We start from the raw sequence: 22,500 nt of genomic DNA on the forward strand, positions 1-22,500 counted from the left end.
GTGTGTAATGTATTTGTATGTGTATATGTGTATGTGTGTGATAATATGTGTAATGTGTGTGTGTTTTGTGTATTATTATGTTGATGTGTGTGTGATGTGTAATGATATTGTTTATAATATTTATTGTGTATGTATGTGTGTGTAATTTGTGTGTTATGTATGTGTGTGTATTAATGTGTGTGTATTGTGTGTGTGTTGTTTTTGTGTGTTATGTGTGTGTGTGTGTTATGGTTTGTTTGTGTGGTTGTTTTTGTGTTTTTGTGTGTTGTGGGTGGGTGGGGTGTTGTGGGGTGTGTGTTTGTTGTGTGTGTGTGTTGTGTGTGGTGTGTGTGTTGTGGTGTTGTGTGTGTGTGGTGGTGTGTGTTGTGTGTGTTTGGTGTGGTAGTTGTGTGTGTGTGGTGTGGTGTGTGTGTGTGTGTTGTGTGTGTGTGTGTGTAGTGTGGTGTGTGTATGTGGTGTGTGTGTGTGTGTGTGTGTGTGTGTGTGTGTTGTGTGTGTGTGTGTGTGTGTGTGTGTGTGTGTGAGTGTGTGTGTATGTGTGTGTGTGTGTGTGATTGCACCCTGTACTTGAGATTGAGCAAGAGTTTGTTTCAGACCACATGACTCAGCGGACGAGTTGGAGGGTATGTGTGTGTATTTGTGTATGTGTGTGTATTTGTGTATGTGTGTGTGTGTGTGTGTGTGTGTGTGTGTGTGTGTGTCTTTCATTGTGTGTGTGTCTGTGTGTGTGTGTCTGTGTGTGTGTGTGTGTGTGTGTGTGTGTGTGTGTGTGTGTGTGTGTGTGTGTGTGTGTGTCTGCAGCTGAGAGGGAGTGAGAGGTCTCCTCTTCAGATAACATCCGTCACAACAACAGAGAGGCTGAGAGAGGGAGGACTGTTTCCTGACATGCATTACTGTTTTATATTTTATAACTTCAGATAACTTCAGATAATGTCACAACAACAGAGAGTGACTCAGCCAACGAGAAGCAGAACGGGAGGACTGGTTCTTCACCCAGCTCCATCTCAAACTCCCCTCAAACCCACGGCCCGGGGGCCGAAACTGGCCGCTTGCTGACTCTGATCTGGCCCGCATATCACTTCAAGTTTTTGTCAATTTTTCCAACATTGGTGGTGTGTGTGTGTCTGTGTGTGTGTGTGTGTGTGTGTGTGTGTGTGTGTGTGTGTGTGTCTGTGTGTGTGTGTCTGTGTGTGTGTATGTGTCTATGTGTGTGTGTGTGTGTCTGTGTGTCATCATACATCAACATACATCAACATCATACAGTGAAAATATTAGCTCTTTTTCCTCTTAAATAAAAGCATGTCAATAAACTCTACATGTCTGACCCACCAGACTCCATGTAAATAATCAGGACTTTTATCATCGTAAAACACACTTCATTCAAAGTGGACAGAAACTAAATAAAACTACCAAAAGCCGTCTTGGTTCATCTTTCCACTGTTCCAACAATCACCACTCTGGTTTGGTTGAAATAAACCCTTAATTCACCCATTTACATGTGGAGATATGCTGGTTCTATACACGCTAAAAGTCCTGATTATTTACATGGAGTCTGGTGGAGATATGCTGGCTCTATACACGCTAAAAGTTCTGATTATTTACATGGAGTCTGGTGGAGATATGCTGGCTCTATACACGCTAAAAGTCCTGATTATTTACATGGAGTCTGGTGGAGATATGCTGGCTCTATACACGCTAAAAGTCCTGATTATTTACATGGAGTCTGGTGGAGATATGCTGGCTCTATACATGCTAAAAGTCCTGATTATTTACATGGAGTCTGGTGGAGTTTGGTGATGGTGATTTCGGGGCTGTTTCATGTTAAACTAAAAGGATCTTACTCTTTAACTAAAAGGTCTATCTCTGTAGGGATCCATCCCATAATGTTGTCAGAATAATAATGTGAGTGTGGCGGTGGACCCGGTACCTGTGACGGAGACGGTGCTGGTCACCAGTTGGGACCCGTACTGGTTGGAGGCTTCACACTGGTAGTGGGCAGAGTCTTCCAGCCGGGCGGAGGAGAGGCTGAAGGAGAGCTGGGAGGAGGCGGGGCCAGCCCTCTGTAGCTCCTCCCCCTCCCTCCTCAGCACCAGCGTGGGGGGCGGGGCTCCGTCTGATTGGCAGCTGAACGTCACCTGCTGACCCTCCAGCAGCCAATCACCTGGACTCACCGACAGGGAGGTGTTGGTGGGAGGAGCTGTGGGGGGAGCAGACAGCTGTCAGGCAGACAGGCAGACAGGCAGACAGACAGACAGGCAGACAGACAGACAGGTGTTGGTGGTGAAGAATATATTTGGTAGAAAATGAGTAAGAGAGTCTCGAGCCATCTTGACCTGGTTTCTGTGTGTCTAAAGGCCTGGGAGTGGTAGTGATAAGACCTGTTCAGTATATTCATTAACACCGTATCCAAATGAACTGGCCAGATACGCAGAGAGAATAAGGGTCTAGTGATGGATCTGCACGCCAATTGAGGAGGGAACCGGAGGCCTGGACCAGGTGCACTGATAACGGCACATACATGGTTGCAGAATGAGGACTCTGAAGAAGGATAAAGAGAGAGAGGGTGATGTGAGGTCGGGCATTCAGACTCCCAGAAAGACTGTTGGGGGTGGGGCGAGAGGGGATTGTCTTAAAGGAAGTCTGATTCCTTATGCATAAGCTGTAACGATGTGCAATATTGTCACTAAAGAGGATTGACTTCAACTCGAGGACTCCTGTGAGTTATTTGTGGCCATTAAACGAACACAAAGATTAAAGGTGCAGTCTGAGATTGATCCTAAACCGGCACCAGAACCACAAAATCTTCAGTGGGCGGAGCAGACAGCTGTCACTCAGAAAGAGACAGTTAGGAAACAGTAGGTCGAAAAAGCGACCTACTGAAAGTGTGACCCATTTACTTAAACTTTATTTAAAAATCTACAAAATGAAGGTAAAACCATTTCAGGTGACTACCTCATGAAGCTCATTGAGAGAACACCAAGGGTTTGCAGAGTTATCAAAAAAGCAAAGGGTGGCTACTTTAAAGAATCTAAAATATAAGACATGTTTTCAGTTATTTCACACTTTTTTGTTAAGTACATAATTCCACATGTGTTCATTCATAGTTTTGATGCCTTCAGTGAGAATCTACAATGTAAATAGTCATGAAAATAAAAAGGAAACTCATTGAATGAGAAGTTGTGTCCAAACTTTTGGCCGGTACTGTATATATATATATATATATATATATATATATATATATATAATATATATATATATACAGTACCGCGACCAAAAGTTACACACATTCAATGATATAACATATATATATATATATATATATATATATATATATATATGCTATGTTATATCTGATATGATATTATGCAACAGGGCATTGTGCAATCCAGAAGTTACTGACCACAGAGTGAGCTAACGGGAAATGTGCAATCATCAAATGAAGTGCGATACTAGGGGGAGGATGGGTTCTTCTTCTGTGATTCTGAGGAAAGGTGTGTGTGTGTGTGTGTGGAGTTATGGTTGTATGTTTATTGTGTGTTTATTGTGTGTTTATGCGCCATGTGTTGCCATTTCGTTTCTCTCGAATGCCTGTAGGATATATTTTGTGGAAAGTATTTAGTAGAGATCATGAAGTATCTGTGAGAGGACTATCTGATCTGACCTGATAAATATGAAAGGGGGCACCGGGCCGGGAAAATAATGAAGCAGATTAAAAAGACTCTCAGACCAGGAGGAGCTGAGACTGTGAAAGATGTATTTTGCAATAACTGAGAGGTAAGATTCAGGTCACAGGGTGGCCTCGGCTCTCACCGTTCCTCAGGTCTGCAGAAAGATAAGACTGCACTTGTCTCCAGATATATGAACAGTCATGAAACATTCAGTAGCGGTGTCTACGTTTGATAAATACAATGCAACCATAAAATAACTAGAGATGTTCCGATACCAATACCAGTATCGGTATCGGCTCCGATACTGCCTAAAACGCTGGTATCGGTATCGGGAAGTACTGGAGATTATGCACGGATCCGATACCACGTAATAAAGCCCTAAAGAAAATCTACGTTGAAGTAGTTTATTTATGTTCTTTTTCCATTATAACTGACTTGACAGACTGGATAATATAAGAAAGTTCTACGGCATTCATTGTTTGTGTTTGTTCATGTTTCACAAAGAGTTTAACCTGAGCCAGACCGACGACAAAGATAGAAATCATATCACATCCATACAGAGATAGTAGTATACAGCTGTTATACATCATATCACATCCATACAGGGATAGTAGTATACAGCTGTTATACATCATATCACATCCATACAGAGATAGTAGTATACAGCTGTTATACATCATATCACATCCATACAGAGATAGTAGTATACAGCTGTTATACATCATATCACATCCATACAGGGATAGTAGTATACAGCTGTTATACATCATATCATCATACAGAGATAGTAGTATACAGCTGTTATACATCATATCATCATACAGAGATAGTAGTATACAGCTGTTAAAACATAATGAAATATAGGACGCACTGGTATTGGATCGGTACTCGGTATCGGCCGATACGCAAGTTCAGGTATCGCAATCGGTATCGGGAAGCAAAAAATGGTATCGGACCATCTCTAAAAATAACCCCAACGTAACGAACTGTCTGTTTGGGCGGGGACAGTCAGGGTATATTTCACGCATGGTGCGACACTGTGGAAGAGGCCGAGATGACCGTGTCGGCACACGATCTGTTCTGCGCATGTGTAAGATGATAGTCCTGTTTTACGAGTTCTCTTAACACCTCCTTGGGATTTACAACGCTGCACGATCTGTCATAGTTGTAGCAGTCTGCCGTTAGCCTCGTGGATGTGTTACGACAGGGGGGTCAAACTCAACTTCCCAGAGGGCCACACTGGAAACTAACAATCACATCAAGGGCCAGACATGTAGAGTTTATTGACATGCTTTATTTAAAGGTCCGATGACATGGTGCTCTTTGGATGCTTTTATATAGAATATATATATATATATATATATATATATATATTATATAGACCTTAGTGGTCCCCTAATACTGTATCTGAAGTCTCTTTTATATAGACCTTAGTGGTCCCCTAATACTGTATCTGAAGTCTCTTTTATATAGACCTTAGTGGTCCCCTAATACTGTATCTGAAGTCTCTTTTATATAGACCTTAGTGGTCCCCTAATACTGTATCTGAAGTCTCTTTTATATAGACCTTAGTGGTCCCCTAATACTGTATCTGAAGTCTCTTTCCCAAAATTCAGCCTTGGTGCAGAACTACAGCCACTAGAGCCAGTCCCACAATGATCTTTCAGGATGTGCCATTTCTGTGTCTGAAGCTATTGAGGAGGAGAGAGAGGAGGGGGGGGGGGCAAGGTGGAGGGTGGGGGTGTGGCCTTGACCAACTGACACTTTTCTCATTTGAAAGCTATGATGTCTCTCTCTCTCTCATGGGGGGGCCAAATTCTCTGGGCGGGCAAAGCAGAGAAAGGGGAGGTAACCTTGCTTGTCATAACAAGCAGATTCCAAAACGGCTCATCTGAGGTTTCCTTTTCTCAAAGGCAGAGCAGGATACCCAGGGCTCGGTTTACACCTATCACCATTTCTAGCCATTGGGGGGCCATAGGCAGGCTGGGGGGACTCATATTAATGTTAAAAAACCTCATAAAGTGAACTTTTCATGCCATGGGACCTTTAATAGAAAAAGTTTTTAAAAAATGTACTGTATTATTGCATGTCCCATATAGTCTTTTCACTTACAGCTCGGTTGACATACAGCCCCAAAAAAGTAACTTAGCCATTGAAGAAAAAAGCAGCAAAAAAAACTTCTGAAAACTTGCCAGAAAACAACTTAAAAAGTGGCAAAAACATTGAAAAAAAGCACCAAGTGCGTCGTCAAAAGTGACAAAAACCTTCAGAAAAAGCAGCAAAAACTAGGCGGGCCAAAAATGTATTATGAACCTTAATCGACATGCGGGGCCGGATCAAAACCTGCAAGGGGCCAGATTTTTTCGGGAATTGTTAGCCTCCACCGGGAAGCTAACGCTAGTTTAGCTAACAGCTAATTCGGCGTCCTCCCCCAGCGTGTGGCGTTTGCTTTCCCCGTTAATCTCCGTCTAGAACAGCTCGTGCTGGCCACCACGAAAAAAAACAACCAAAATGTCCCCGTGAACACGAATCAATAGATTAAAAATAACGCGGAGTCTGATCCTGTTGGACAAGTTTGTATTCTGCAATATCATTTCATTAGAGCTTTATTTCTGGTCTACCAGTCAACGAGCACTTAACAGATACAGTGCCTTGCGAAAGTATTCGGCCCCCTTGAACGTTTCGACCTTTTGCCACATTTCAGGCCTCAAACATAAAGATATAAAACTGTAATTTTTTGTGAAGAATCAACAACAAGTGGGTCCCAATTATGAAGTGGAACGAAATTCATTGGCTATTTCAAACTTTTTTAACAAATAAAAAACTGAAAAAGTGGGCGTGCGAAAATTATTCAGCCCCTTTACTTTCAGTGCAGCAAACTCTCTCCAGAAGTTCAGTGAGGATCTCTGAATGATCCAATGTTGACCTAAAATGACTAATGATGATAAATAGAATCCAGCTGTGTGTAATCAAGTCTCCGTTATTAATGCACCTGCTCTGTGATAGTCTCAGAGGTCCGTGTAAAGCGCAGAGAGCATCATGAAGAACAAGGAACACACCAGGCAGGTCCGAGATACTGTTGTGGAGAAGTTTAAAGCCGGATTTGGATACAAAAAGATTTCCCAAGCTTTAAACATCCCAAGGAGCACTGTGCAAGCGATAATATTGAAATGGAAGGAGTATCAGACCACTACAAATCTAGAAGACCCGGCCGTCCCTCTAAACTTTCAGCTCATACAATGAGGAAGACTGATCAGAGATGCAGCCAAGAGGCCCATGATCACTCTGGATGAACTGCAGAGATCTACAGCTGAGGTGGGAGACTCTGTCCATGGGACAACAATCAGTCGTATACTGCACAAATCTGGCCTTTATGGAAGAGTGGCAAGAAGAAAGCCATTTCTTAAAGATATCCATAAAAGTGTTGGTTTAAAGTTTGCCAAAAGCCACCTGGGAGACACACCAAACATGTGGAAGAAGGTGCTGTGGTCAGATGAAACCAAAATCAAACTTTTTGGCAACAATGCAAAACGTTATGTTTGGCGTAAAAGCAACACAGCTCATCACCCTGAACACACCATCCCCACTGTCAAACATGGTGGTGGCAGCATCATGGTTTGGGCCTGCTTTTCTTCAGCAGGGACAGGGAAGATGGTTAAAATTGATGGGAAGATGGATGGAGCCAAATACAGGACCATTCTGGAAGAAAACCTGATGGAGTCTGCAAAAGACCTGAGACTGGAACGGGATTAGTCTTCCAACAAGACAATGATCCAAAACATAAAGCAAAATCTACAATGGAATGGTTCACAAATAAACATATCCAGGTGTTAGAATGGCCAAGTCAAAGTCCAGACCTGAATCCAATCGAGAATCTGTGGAAAGAACTGAAAACTGCTGTTCACAAACGCTCTCCATCCAACCTCACTGAGCTCGAGCTGTTTTGCAAGGAGGAATGGGCAAAAATGTCAGTCTCGATGTGCAAAACTGATAGAGACATACCCCCAAGCGACTTACAGCTGTAATCGCAGCAAAAGGTCGCTACAAAGTATTAACTTAAGGGGGCTGAATAATTTTGCACGCCCAATATTTCAGTTTTTTATTTGTTTAAAAGGTTTGAAATATCCAATAAATTTCGTTCCACTTCATGATTGTGTCCCACTTGTTGTTGATTCTTCACAAAAAATTACAGTTTTATATCTTTATGTTTGAGGCCTGAAATGTGGCAAAAGGTCGAAAAGTTCAAGGGGGCCGAATACTTTCGCAAGGCACTGTAAAGGAGTGATAGGTGAAGGGGAAGCTGTATTTTTACCAGACCAAATAGCGTCTCGGTGTATGGGAGTTAAACTGTGGAACGAATTAGAAATTGACTTGAAAAAGTGTAACACAATCAACCGATTAAAAAAATAATTTCAATATAAGGTGATTAACAAATATAAAACAGAAGTGTGAATACCAGAAGGTGCACAAAATGTACTGGACTTCTTGTGTTGTGCTGGGGTATATCTAGTGTATACTTAGTTTCTGTAACTAGGTTAATAAGCTCCAGTCGGAGTCTGACTGTCTCTCTGTATGACTGACTGTCTCTCTGTATGACTGACTGTCTCTCTGTATGTCTGACTGTCTCTCTGTATGACTGACTGTCTCTCTGTATGACTGACTGTTTCTCTGTATGTCTGACTGTCTCTCTGTATGTCTGACTGTCTCTCTGTATGACTGACTGTTTCTCTGTATGTCTGACTGTCTCTCTGTATGACTGACTGTCTCTCTGTATGACTGACTGTCTCTCTGTATGACTGACTGTCTCTCTGTATGTCTGACTGTCTCTCTGTATGTCTGACTGTCTCTGTCTCTCTGTATGACTGACTGTCTCTCTGTATGTCTGACTGTCTCTCTGTATGTCTGACTGTCTGTCTGTATGTCTGACTGTCTCTCTGTATGACTGACTGTCTCTCTGTATGACTGACTGTCTCTCTGTATGTCTGACTGTCTCTCTGTATGTCTGACTGTCTCTCTGTATGACTGACTGTCTCTCTGTATGTCTGACTGTCTCTCTGTATGTCTGACTGTCTCTCTGTATGTCTGACTGTCTCTCTGTATGTCTGACTGTCTCTCTGTATGTCTGACTGTCTCTCTGTATGTCTGACTGTTGTGAGTTACAGAAAAAAAGAATTAAACTAAAACTAAACTAAACTAAGCAACCTTAAATTGGAGTCAGATTACGTCTTTCTGGGCCAGACCAGAACCGGTCAGCGGTCACATTTCTAACCTTCAATGCCCAAGACAAATATCTCCCACAGGAGGCAATAAATCTCATCATATCTCATCTCATCTCAGCTCATCTCATCTTATGTCATCTCATCTTATCTCATCATATCTCATCTCATCATATCTCATCTCATCTCATTTTATGTCATCTCATCTTATCTCATCATATCTCATCTCATCATATCTCATCTCAGCTCATCTCATCTTATGTCATCTCATCTCATCTTATCATATCTTATCTCATCTCATCTCATCTCAGCTCATCTCATCTCATCTTATGTCATCTCATCATATCTTATCTTATCTCATCTCATCTTATGTCATCTTATCTCATCTCATCATATCTCATGTTATCTAATCTTATCTCATCGTATCTCATCTTATCTCATCTCATCATATCTCATCTCATCATATCTCATCATATCTTATATCTCATCATATCTCATCTTATCTCATCATATCTCATCTTATCTCATCATATCTCATCTTATCTCATCTTATCTCATCATATCTCATCTCATCTCACCATATCTCATCTCATCTCATCTTATCATATCTCATCTTATCTCATCATATCTCATCTTATCTCATCATATCTCATCTTATCTCATCATATCTCATCTCATCTTATCTCATCTCATCATATCTCATCTCATCATATCTCATCTCATCATATCTCATCTCATCATCTCATCTCATCTCATCATATCTCATCTTATCTCATCATATCTCATCTTATCTTATCTCATCTCATCATATCTCATCTCATCATATCTCATCTCATCTCATCTATCTCATCATATCTCATCTCATCTTATTTCATCTCATCTCATCTCATCATATCTCATCTTATCTCATCATGTCTCATCAAATCTCATCTTATCTCATCTCATCATATCTCATCTTATCTCATCATATCTCATCATATCTCATCTTATCTCATCATATCTCATCTCATCTCATATCTAGTTTCCTGAGCGACTCACAGTGGACGTGCAGCAGGACCGAGGTGGTTCTGGACCGCCACACGTGTCCGCCCAGCGCCAGCAGCTCGGCCCGGCAGGTCAGGACCTGGTCCTCTTGGACGCGGCGCTGCAGAACCACCGAGACGTTCCGTAAGGAACCGGAGAACCCGAAGGACTCGGAGTGCAGCGTCATGTTCCCCGACAGCCACAGGACCCGCATCTGATTGGCTGAGAAGACGTCGGTGATGTCACAGCGAAGGACCGCCTCCCGACCCAGCAGCACGGGACCAGGATGCTCCAGAACCGGATCAGACGGGAACGCTGCAGACAGACAGCTTTATTTATCAAAGGAATAGATTATTAAAAAGAAATTAAAAGAAATTATTATAATAAAAAATATAGAAAATAAATACACACATGAATTAATAAATATATAAAAGGTATTTTAAAGGAAAGAACAGAATAAAAAAGGTTCAGTTAAGTAATATTAAGCCTTGACAGGACAGATGTCACCAAACCCACCAGACTCCATGTAAATAATCAGGACTTTTAGCATGTATAGAGCCAGCATATCTCCACCAGACTCCATGTAAATAATCAGGACTTTTAGCGTGTATAGAGCCAGCATATCTCCACCAGACTACATGTAAATAATCAGGACTTTTAGCGTGTATAGAGCCAGCATATCTCCACATGTAAATGGGTGAATTAAGGGTTTATTTCAACCAAACCAGAGTGGTGATTGTTGGAACAGTGGAAAGATGAACCAAGACGGCTTTTGGTAGTTTTATTTAGTTTCTGTCCACTTTGAATGAAGTGTGTTTTACGATGATAAAAGTCCTGATTATTTACCTGGAGTCTGGTGGCGATATGCTGGCTCTATACACGCTAAAAGTCCTGATTATTTACATGGAGTCTGGTGGAGATATGCTGGCTCTATACACGCTAAAAGTCCTGATTATTTACATGGAGTCTGGTGGAGATATGCTGGCTCTATACACACTAAAAGTCCTGATTATTTACATGGAGTCTGGTGGAGATATGCTGGCTCTATACACGCTAAAAGTCCTGATTATTTACATGGAGTCTGGTGGAGATATGCTGGCTCTATACACGCTAAAAGTCCTGATTATTTACATGGAGTCTGGTGGAGATATGCTGGCTCTATACACGCTAAAAGTCCTGATTATTTACATGGAGTCTGGTGGAGTTTGGTGATGGTGATTTCGGGGCTGTTTCATGTTAAACTAAAAGGATCTTACTCTTTAACTAAAAGGTCTATCTCTGTAGGGATACATCCCATAATGTTGTCAGACATGGAGACAGAGAGTCCAGGGTGAAGAAACAGTAACCCTTCCAGTAAGAATGAGTGTAACAGTACTTGTAGTAAATGTACCCTAACCTCTGAGTGACGCCCCCGTCCCAAAAAATCAACATTTAAACTGATGGATAACAGATGGACTGAGAGGAGATAACGAGACCACAGGAAGTTCCCTCTGACTCCCCAACCAGTTCTGTCTTTCATCATTCAGTCCCTTGGGTTCTGGTCTCAGCGCTCGGCCAACAGTTCAGTTTCACTGACTCAGGAACATGACTCAGGGGCTCTGATTATACAGTTAATAACTGTTATAATGTTTCTATTAGTATCCTAATGAAAAGTACAAATACTGTGTGTGTGTGTGTGTGTGTGTGGTTTGTCTGTGTTTGTCTGTGTGTGTGTGTGTGTGTGTGTGTGTGTGTGTGTGTGTGTGTGTGTGTGTGTGTGTGTGTGTGTGTGTGTGTGTGTGTGTGTGTGTCAGGCTTGTGCTCAATTCAGAATTGAATTGAGAATGACTCCTAAATTCTTATTAAATTCTTGAATTTGAATTGAATTTGAATTGATGTCAAAAACAGGATCTAGAATTACAATTCGAATTTGAATGAAAGGAAGCAGAACTGCAAATCAATAAAAATTCAAAGAAATTCATATTTTAATAAGTGAAGTGTTTAATAATTAAGCTTTACAATATATGTCCGATATGATTGCATTACATATTCTATAAATTATATTAGTCTGAACTACTTGTACAGATTACATTAACTGGAAATGTTTTCCCCCAGCAATGAATGTTAAAAGCTCTAGTCACAAAACAAATAGTTAAGTTTGATTTATTGTAATTGTAATTTTGTGGAACATGATGGAACATGACTCCATTTCCCAGAATGCTTTACTTTAACCATGTATTTAAAATGGTTGCCAAACAATTTGAGGTGGAAATTAGTTTGAAAGCTTCTTTTCTACACAATGCGATGGTCAACACTGGACTTTTTAATATCAGAAGTCCCTTACAACTTCAGATTATAAATGTTTATAGAGTTGACACCTGTATTAACACCTGTATTAACACCTGTAATAACACCTGTAATAACACCTGTATTAACACCTGTAATAACACCTGTAATAACACCTGTAATAACACCTGTATTAACACCTGTAATAACACCTGTAATAACACCTGTAATAACACCTGTAATAACACCTGTATTAACACCTGTATTAACACCTGTAATAACACCTGTAATAACACCTGTATTAACACCTGTATTAACACCTGTATTAACACCTGTAATAACACCTGTAATAACACCTCTAATAACACCTGTAATAACACCTGTAATAACACCTGTAATAACACCTGTATTAACACCTGTAATAACACCTGTAATAACACCTGTAATAACACCTGTAATAACACCTGTATTAACACCTGTATTAACACCTGTAATAACACCTGTAATAACACCTGTATTAACACCCGTATTAACACCTGTAATAACACCTGTATTAACACCTGTAATAACACCTGTATTAACACCTGTAATAACACCTCTAATAACACCTGTAATAACACCTGTAATAACACCTGTATTAACACCTGTATTAACACCTGTATTAACACCTGTATTAACACCTGTAATAACACCTGTAATAACACCTGTAATAACACCTGTAATAACACCTGTAATAACACCTGTATTAACACCTGTAATAACACCTGTAATAACACCTGTATTAACACCTGTAATAACACCTGTAATAACACCTGTATTAACACCTGTAATAACACCTGTAATAACACCTGTATTAACACCTGTAATTAACACCTGTAATAACACCTGTAATAACACCTGTAATAACACCTGTAATAACACCTGTATTAACACCTGCATTAACACCTATAATACACCTGTATTAACACCTGTATTAACACCTATAATAACACCTGTAATAACACCTGTAAATAACACCTGTAATAACACCTGTATTAACACCTGTAATAACACCTGTAATAACACCTGTATTAACACCTGTAATAACACCTGTAATAACACCTGTATTAACACCTGTAATAACACCTGTATTAACACCTGTATTAACACCTGTAATAACACCTGTAATAACAGCGACATGGAAAATAACAGCAGGCCTAAAAGGTCACCTGTACCAGTTCATTCTGAAGAACCAGTTCTAACACGAACACATGGAAACCACAGAGCCATATGCAAGCACCGCAGTACCCAGTCTCCTTACCCCGCTAACCCCCTAAAACCCTACCCCCCGACCCCCCTACCCCCTACTCCCGAACCCCTGATCCTAATCCTAATGCAAGCACCGCAGTACCCAGTCTGTGGCTCCCTATCCCCCTACCCTCCTACCCCCTACCCCCTACCCCCCTACCCCTGATCCTAATCCTAATGCAAGCACCGCAGTACCCAGTCTGTGGCTCCCTATCCCCCTACCCCCCTACCCCCCTACCCCCTACCCCCTACCCCTGATCCTAATCCTAATGCAAGCACCGCAGTACCCAGTCTGTGGCTCCCTACCCCCCTACCCCCTACACCCTACCCCCACCCTGCTATTAATGACGTCTGTTACCCCCTACCCCCTACCCCCTACCCCTGATCCTATCCTAATGCAAGCACCATGTACCCAGTCTGTGTTACCCCCCAACCCCACCCCGATCACAATGGAAAACCAGTGAAATTCAGTTGGTCAAAAACCACCCCTAATACTAATGCAAATAGTGCTCAGATTGTCAAGTGCCTGTATGTTTTGAGACTAGCATGTACCCTGACGTAGTGGTCTAGGTCTAGCCTGAGACTAGCATGTACCCTGACGTAGTGGTCTAGGTGTAGTCTGAGACTAGCATGTACCCTGACGTAGTGGTCTAGGTCTAGCCTGAAACTAGCATGTACCCTGACATAGTGGTCTAGATGTAGTCTGAGACTAGCATGTACCCTGACGTAGTGGTCCAGATGTAGCCTGAGACTAGCATGTACCCTGACGTAGTGGTCTAGGTCTAGCCTGAGACTAGCATGTACCCTGACGTAGTGGTCTAGATGTAGTCAGAGACTAGCATGTACCCTGACGTAGTGGTCTAGATGTAGTCGGAGACTAGCATGTACCCTGACGTAGTGGTCTAGATGTAGTCTGAGACTAGCATGTACCCTGAGACTCACAGTAAACATGGACCCGGACGGTTCCGGTCCTGATGACAGAGTCACACTGGGCCTCACAGCGGTACACCCCCTGATCCTGCAGGTCCAGGTCCTGCAGGTGGAGTAGGGACAGGCCGTCCTGCTGCGTCCCCTGAAGGTTCTGGCTCTGGTTCTGGTCCTGGTCTGTTCTGGTCCAGGTGAAGGTGGGAGGGTGGAGACATCCGGAGGCTCTGCAGGTCAGAACAAGACCTGAACCCCTCTCTGCTGCCGAGACCGGAGGACTTACCTCCACCTGCAGGGGGTGGGCTGACACAACACGGAAACATTGGCTGTAAACATTATCTGCATTAACACACACACACACACACACACAGACACACACACAGACACACACACACACACACACACACACACAGACACACACACACATACAGACACTGGTAAGGACTACAAGCCAGTCAGAAGTAGAGTATGAGGGCCCTGACAGTACCTAGGTAAGGACTACTAGCCAGTCAGAAGCAGAGTATGAGGGCCCTGACAGTACCTAGGTAAGGACTACTAGCCAGTCAGAAGCAGAGTATGAGGGAGTGTCCTGACAGTACCTAGGTAAGGACTACTAGCCAGTCAGAAGCAGAGTATGAGGCCCTGACAGTACCTAGGTAAGGACTACTAGCCAGTCAGAAGCAGAGTATGAGGCCCTGACAGTACCTAGGTAAGGACTACTAGCCAGTCAGAGTATGAGGGTACCTGTGACGGAGACGGTGCTGGTCACCAGTTGGGACCCGTACTGGTTGGAGGCTTCACACTGGTAGTGGGCGGAGTCTTCCAGCCGGGCGGAGGATAGGCTGAAGGACAGCTGGGAGGAGGCGGGGCCAGCCCTCTGTAGCTCCTCCCCCTCCCTCCTCAGCACCAGCGTGGGGGGCGGGGCTCCGTCTGATTGGCAGCTGAACGTCACCTGCTGACCCTCCAGCAGCCAATCACCTGGACTCACCGACAGGGAGGTGTTGGTGGGAGGAGCTGTGGGGGGAGCAGACAGCTGTCAGACAGACAGGCAGACAGGCAGACAGACAAACAGACAAACAGACAGACAGACAGGTAGACAGAGAGACACACAGGCAGACAGACAGACAGACAGACAGAAAGACGGACAGATAGACAGGGAGGTGTTGGTGGGAGGAGCAGACAACTGTCAGACAGACAGACAGACAGACAGACAGACAGGCAGACAGGCAGACAGGCAGACCGACGGACAGACGGACAGACAGGCAGACAAACAGGTAAACAGACAGAGAGACAGACAGACAGACAGACAGACAGACAGACAGGCAGACAAACAGGTAAACAGACAGAGAGACAGACAGACAGACAGACAGAAAGGGGAAAGACAGACAGACAGACAGGCAGACAAACAGGTAAACAGACAGAGAGACAGACAGACAGGCAGACAGACAGCCTCTCTTAAAGTAAGAGTAGCATCTCACCGTGTACGGTGAGCTCCAGGTGAGCGGTCTGGCGCCCCTCGGTGTTTTGGGCGTGGCAGTCGTACCGTCCGGCGTCCGCCAGACTCACGGCGGCGAGGATCAGCTGACTGCCCTGGCCCCGCCCCTCAGGGCGCCCCCCCGCCCCCCCGAAGCTCCAGCTGACGGTCGGCTCGGGGTTTCCCTCCGCGGAGCAGCCGAGCTCCAGCCGAGAGCCGGCCATCACCGACACCGAGTCGGTTATCGCCGTGACGACGGGAGCATCTGCAGAGGAGGAGGAGAAAGCTCTGGTCACATGGTCATAGATCACATGGTCATAGGTCACATGGTCATAGGTCACATGGTCATAGGTCACATGGTCATAGGTCACATGGTCATAGGTCACATGGTCATAGATCACATGGTCATAGGTCACATGGTCATAGGTCACATGGTCATAGATCACATGGTCATAGATCACATGGTCATAGGTCACATGGTCATAGGTCACATGGTCATAGATCACATGGTCATAGATCACATGGTCATAGGTCACATGGTCATAGATCACATGGTCATAGGTCACATGGTCATAGGTCACATGGTCATAGGTCACATGGTCAGGGTCATCACACCCCAGCAGTCAGAGACAGGCTGGGTCTTTCCAGTGCTGATGGTCACAGGGTGGCCCAGTGGTTATGACACATGCCTTTGGTGTGGGAGACCCAGGTTTGATTCCCACTGCGATACATCAACCAGTGTGTCTCTGAGCAAGGCACTTACCCCCTAGTTACCCCTAGTGGGACCTCTGACATATAGATCTATTGTAAGTCGCCTTGGATAACAGCGTCAGCTGAATGTACCGTAATGGTCACTTCCTGTCGTGGTCCCCCTTTGGATGGTTTCTGTCCCAAAATGAACACTAATTAAAACTAATTAAAACACTAACGAGCGGGATGAGCCTGACGAACGTAACACACGAATTACAAAACAGAGCGTCATGGCGCCAGAATCTGACCTCATATTTTACTAAAACAGTTCACGAAACGTTTCTGAAAACATCTGAAGAGAGAAACAGGCTGTGTGTGTGTGTCTCTGTGTGTGTCTGTCTCTGTGTGTGTGTGTCTGTGTGTGTGTGCGTGCGTGTAGGTGTGTGTGTGTGTCTGTGTGTGTGTGCGTGCGTGTAGGTGTGTGTGTGTGTGTGTCTGTCTCTGTGTGTGTGTGTGTGTGTGTGTGTGTGTGTGTGTGTGTGTGTGTGTGTGTGTGTGTGTGTGTGTGTGTGTGTGTGTGTGTGTGTGTGTGTGTGTGTGTGCTGAATCTGTCTTCATTTCAGATCAACAAAGGTCAGTTTAAAAGATTTTACTTTTTTTCTTAGCCTGGAGTCCCTGCCCCCCGGCCCCTCCCTCGCCACTTCGTAGTCCAGACGGCGCCCGTTTAGTGCGAGAGGGTCCATCGTTCCACACGGGACTTTTTAACCGTTTTTAGGGGGTCATCCTGGTACTTTCAGTACGTTATCTACACTATATACTTATACTCACATAACAGGTTTAGAGGGACTCACAGAGCAGGTTTAGAGGAACTCAGAGCAGGTTTAGAGGGACTCACAGAGCAGGTTTAGAGGGACTCACAGAGCAGGTTTAGAGGGACTCACAGAGCAGGTTTAGGGGGACTCACAGAGCAGGTTTAGAGGAACTCAGAGCAGGTTTAGAGGGACTCACAGAGCAGGTTTAGGGGGACTCAGAGCAGGTTTAGAGGGACTCACAGAGCAGGTTTAGGGGGACTCACAGAGCAGGTTTAGAGGGACTCATAGCAGGTTTAGAGGAACTCAGAGCAGGTTTAGAGGGACTCACAGAGCAGGTTTAGGGGGACTCACAGAGCAGGTTTAGAGGAACTCAGAGCAGGTTTAGAGGAACTCAGAGCAGGTTTAGGGGGACTCACAGAGCAGGTTTAGAGGAACTCAGAGCAGGTTTAGAGGGACTCACAGAACAGGTTTAGAGGAACTCAGAGCAGGTTTAGAGGAACTCAGAGCAGGTTTAGAGGGACTCACAGAACAGGTTTAGAGGAACTCAGAGCAGGTTTAGAGGAACTCAGAGCAGGTTTAGAGGGACTCACAGAGCAGGTTTAGGGGGACTCACAGAGCAGGTTTAGAGGGACTCACAGAACAGGTTTAGAGGGACTCAGAGCAGGTTTAGAGGGACTCAGAGCAGGTTTAGAGGGACTCACAGAGCAGGTTTAGAGGGACTCACAGAGCAGGTTTAGAGGGACTCACAGAGCAGGTTTAGAGGGACTCACAGAGCAGGTTTAGAGGGACACACAGAGCAGGTTTAGAGGGACTCACAGAGCAGGTTTAGAGGGACTCACAGAACAGGTTTAGAGGGACTCAGAGCAGGTTTAGAGGGACTCAGAGCAGGTTTAGAGGGACTCACAGAGCAGGTTTAGGGGGACTCACAGAGCAGGTTTAGAGGGACTCACAGAGCAGGTTTAGAGGGACTCACAGAGCAGGTTTAGAGGGACACACAGAGCAGGTTTAGAGGGACTCACAGAGCAGGTTTAGAGGGACTCAGAGCAGGTTTAGAGGGACTCACAGAGCAGGTTTAGAGGGACTCACAGAGCAGGTTTAGGGGGACTCACATAACAGGTTTAGAGGGACTCACAGAGCAGGTTTAGAGGGACACACAGAGCAGGTTTAGAGGGACTCACAGAACAGGTTTAGAGGGACTCACAGAGCAGGTTTAGAGGAACTCAGAGCAGGTTTAGAGGGACTCACAGAACAGGTTTAGAGGAACTCAGAGCAGGTTTAGAGGAACTCAGAGCAGGTTTAGAGGGACTCACAGAACAGGTTTAGAGGAACTCAGAGCAGGTTTAGAGGAACTCAGAGCCGGTTTAGAGGGACTCACAGAGCAGGTTTAGGGGGACTCACAGAGCAGGTTTAGAGGGACTCACAGAACAGGTTTAGAGGGACTCAGAGCAGGTTTAGAGGGACTCAGAGCAGGTTTAGAGGGACTCACAGAGCAGGTTTAGGGGGACTCACAGAGCAGGTTTAGAGGGACTCACAGAGCAGGTTTAGAGGGACTCACAGAGCAGGTTTAGAGGGACACACAGAGCAGGTTTAGGGGACTCACAGAGCAGGTTTAGAGGGACTCACAGAACAGGTTTAGAGGGACTCAGAGCAGGTTTAGAGGGACTCAGAGCAGGTTTAGAGGGACTCACAGAGCAGGTTTAGGGGGACTCACAGAGCAGGTTTAGAGGGACTCACAGAGCAGGTTTAGAGGGACTCACAGAGCAGGTTTAGAGGGACACACAGAGCAGGTTTAGAGGGACTCACAGAGCAGGTTTAGAGGGACTCACAGAACAGGTTTAGAGGGACTCAGAGCAGGTTTAGAGGGACTCAGAGCAGGTTTAGAGGGACTCACAGAGCAGGTTTAGGGGGACTCACAGAGCAGGTTTAGAGGGACTCACAGAGCAGGTTTAGAGGGACTCACAGAGCAGGTTTAGAGGGACACACAGAGCAGGTTTAGAGGGACTCACAGAGCAGGTTTAGAGGGACTCAGAGCAGGTTTAGAGGGACTCACAGAGCAGGTTTAGAGGGACTCACAGAGCAGGTTTAGGGGGACTCACATAACAGGTTTAGAGGGACTCACAGAGCAGGTTTAGAGGGACACACAGAGCAGGTTTAGAGGGACTCACAGAACAGGTTTAGAGGGACTCACAGAGCAGGTTTAGAGGGACTCACAGAGCAGGTTTAGAGGGACTCACAGAACAGGTTTAGAGGGACTCACAGAACAGGTTTAGAGGGACTCAGAGCAGGTTTAGAGGGACTCACAGAGCAGGTTTAGAGGGACTCATAGAGCAGGTTTAGAGGGACTCAGAGCAGGTTTAGAGGGACTCACAGAGCAGGTTTAGAGGGACTCACAGAACAGGTTTAGAGGGACTCACAGAACAGGTTTAGAGGGACACACAGAGCAGGTTTAGAGGGACTCACAGAGCTGGTTTAGGGGGACTCACAGAGCAGGTTTAGAGGGACTCATAGAGCAGGTTTAGAGGGACTCACAGAACAGGTTTAGAGGGACTCACAGAACAGGTTTAGAGGGACTCAGAGCAGGTTTAGAGGGACTCACAGAGCAGGTTTAGAGGGACTCACAGAGCAGGTTTAGAGGGACGGTGGTGTCCCTGGTCCGGTCCTCAGGTGGCAGGTCCTGCAGGTCCAGCGTAGCGCTGCAGCTGATGTTTCCTCCGGTGTCTTGCAGCGAAGGCGTGAAGGTGTAGTCGAGCCGGACCGAGCTGGACCGGTGATCTCCCATGATGCTCGGCAGCACGGCGTCGCCACGGCGCCAGCGCAGGGTCAGCTGCTCGGGGGGGTACACGTCCAACACCTGGCAGGTGAGGGTGGACTCCACCCCCACACGCAGAGGGTCCTGGCCCTGGATCACAGGGGCTGATGGGAAGGCTGGGGGGGGGCAACAGAATCAGAGGCAAGGGCGTTCAATATCTGGGGGGGTGAAAGCTCCAGGGAGGTCCCGGGACACAAAGACACAAAGACAGAAAGACACAAAGACACAAAGACAGAAAGACACAAAGACAGAAAGACACAAAGACACAAAGACACAAAGACACAAAGACACAAAGACACGAAGACAGAAAGACACAAAGACACAAAGACAGAAAGACACAAAGACAGAAAGACAGAAAGACACAAAGACACAAAGACAGAAAGACACAAAGACAGAAAGACACAAAGACAGAAAGACACAAAGACACAAAGACAGAAAGACACAAAGACACAAAGACAGAAAGACAGAAAGACACAAAGACACAAAGACACAAAGACACAAAGACACAAAGACACAAAGACACAAAGACACAAAGACACAAAGACAGAAAGACAGAAAGACAGAAAGACACAAAGACAGAAAGACACAAAGACACAAAACGACAGACACAAAGACACAAAGACACAAAGACAGAAAGACACAAAGACACAAAGACACAAAGACACAAAGACAGAAAGACACAAAGACACAAAGACACAAAGACACAAAGACAGAAAGACACAAAGACACAAAGACACAAAGACAGAAAGACACAAAGACACAAAGACACAAAGACAGAAAGACACAAAGACACAAAGACACAAAGACAGAAAGACACAAAGACACAAAGACACAAAGACAGAAAGACACAAAGACAGAAAGACACAAAGACAGAAAGACACAAAGACAGAAAGACACAAAGACAGAAAGACACAAAGACACAAAGACACAAAGACAGAAAGACACAAAGACACAAAGACACAAAGACACAAAGACAGAAAGACAGAAAGACAGAAAGACACAAAGACACAAAGACAGAAAGACACGAAGACACAAAGACACAAAGACACAAAGACAGAAAGACACAAAGACAGAAAGACACAAAGACAGAAAGACAGAAAGACACAAAGATACGAAGACACAAAGACAGAAAGACACGAAGACAGAAAGACACAAAGACAGAAAGACACAAAGACACAAAGACAGAAAGACACAAAGACAGAAAGACACAAAGACAGAAAGACACAAAGACACAAAGACACAAAGACACAAAGACACAAAGACACAAAGACACAAAGACAGAAAGACACAAAGACAGAAAGACACAAAACAAAGACAAAACACAAACAGAAAGACACAAAGACAGAAAGACACAAAAGACAGAAGACACAAAGACCTAAGACACAAAGACAGAAAGACACACTAAGACAAGAAAGACACAAAGACAGAAAAGCCACAAAGACACAAAGACACAAAGACAGAAAGACACAAAGACACAAAGACACAAAGACAGAAAGACACAAAGACACAAAGACACAAAGACAGAAAGACAGAAAGACACAAAGACAGAAAGACACAAAGACACAAAGACACAAAGACAGAAAGACACAAAGACAGAAAGACACAAAGACACAAAGACAGAAAGACACAAAGACACAAAGACACAAAGACAGAAAGACACAAAGACACAAAGACACAAAGACACAAAGACAGAAAGACACAAAGACACAAAGACACAAAGACACAAAGACACAAAGACAGAAAGACACAAAGACACAAAGACACAAAGACAGAAAGACACAAAGACAGAAAGACACAAAGACAGAAAGACACAAAGACAGAAAGACACAAAGACAGAAAGACACAAAGACACAAAGACACAAAGACACAAAGACACAAAGACACAAAGACAGAAAGACACAAAGACAGAAAGACACAAAGACACAAAGACAGAAAGACAGAAAGACAGAAAGACACAAAGACACAAAGACAGAAAGACACGAAGACACAAAGACACAAAGACAGAAAGACACAAAGACAAAAAGACACAAAGACAGAAAGACACAAAGACACGAAGACACAAAGACAGAAAGACACGAAGACAGAAAGACACAAAGACAGAAAGACACAAAGACACAAAGACAGAAAGACACAAAGACAGAAAGACACAAAGACAGAAAGACACAAAGACACAAAGACAGAAAGACACATAAGACAGAAAGACAGAAAGACACCAAAGACAGAAAGACACAAAGACACAAAGACACAAAGACACAAAGACACAAAAACAAGACACAAAGACAGAAAGACACAAAGACACAAAAAGACAGAAAGACAGAAAGACACAAAGACA

At 44.3% G+C, this 22,500-nt stretch overlaps 1 protein-coding gene across 1 annotated transcript in view; it reads right to left on the reverse strand.

Annotated features, from left to right (window-relative positions):
- Nucleotides 1–22,500, reverse strand: part of LOC120553713 (vascular cell adhesion protein 1-like) — a 38,145-nt gene that overhangs the window by 4,637 nt on the left and 11,008 nt on the right. The window contains exons 3-8 of the mRNA XM_039792405.1: nt 19,979–20,284; nt 15,862–16,122; nt 15,128–15,397; nt 14,402–14,686; nt 9,923–10,222; nt 1,928–2,197 (exon numbers count right to left, since the gene is read on the reverse strand). Of these exons, the coding sequence (XP_039648339.1) occupies nt 1,928–2,197; nt 9,923–10,222; nt 14,402–14,686; nt 15,128–15,397; nt 15,862–16,122; nt 19,979–20,284 (1,692 nt within the window). The remainder of the gene's footprint in view (nt 1–1,927; nt 2,198–9,922; nt 10,223–14,401; nt 14,687–15,127; nt 15,398–15,861; nt 16,123–19,978; nt 20,285–22,500) is intronic.

The sequence above is a fragment of the Perca fluviatilis genome, chromosome 23 (genome assembly GCF_010015445.1).
Source record: "Perca fluviatilis chromosome 23, GENO_Pfluv_1.0, whole genome shotgun sequence".
Taxonomy (NCBI): Eukaryota; Metazoa; Chordata; class Actinopteri; order Perciformes; family Percidae; genus Perca; species Perca fluviatilis.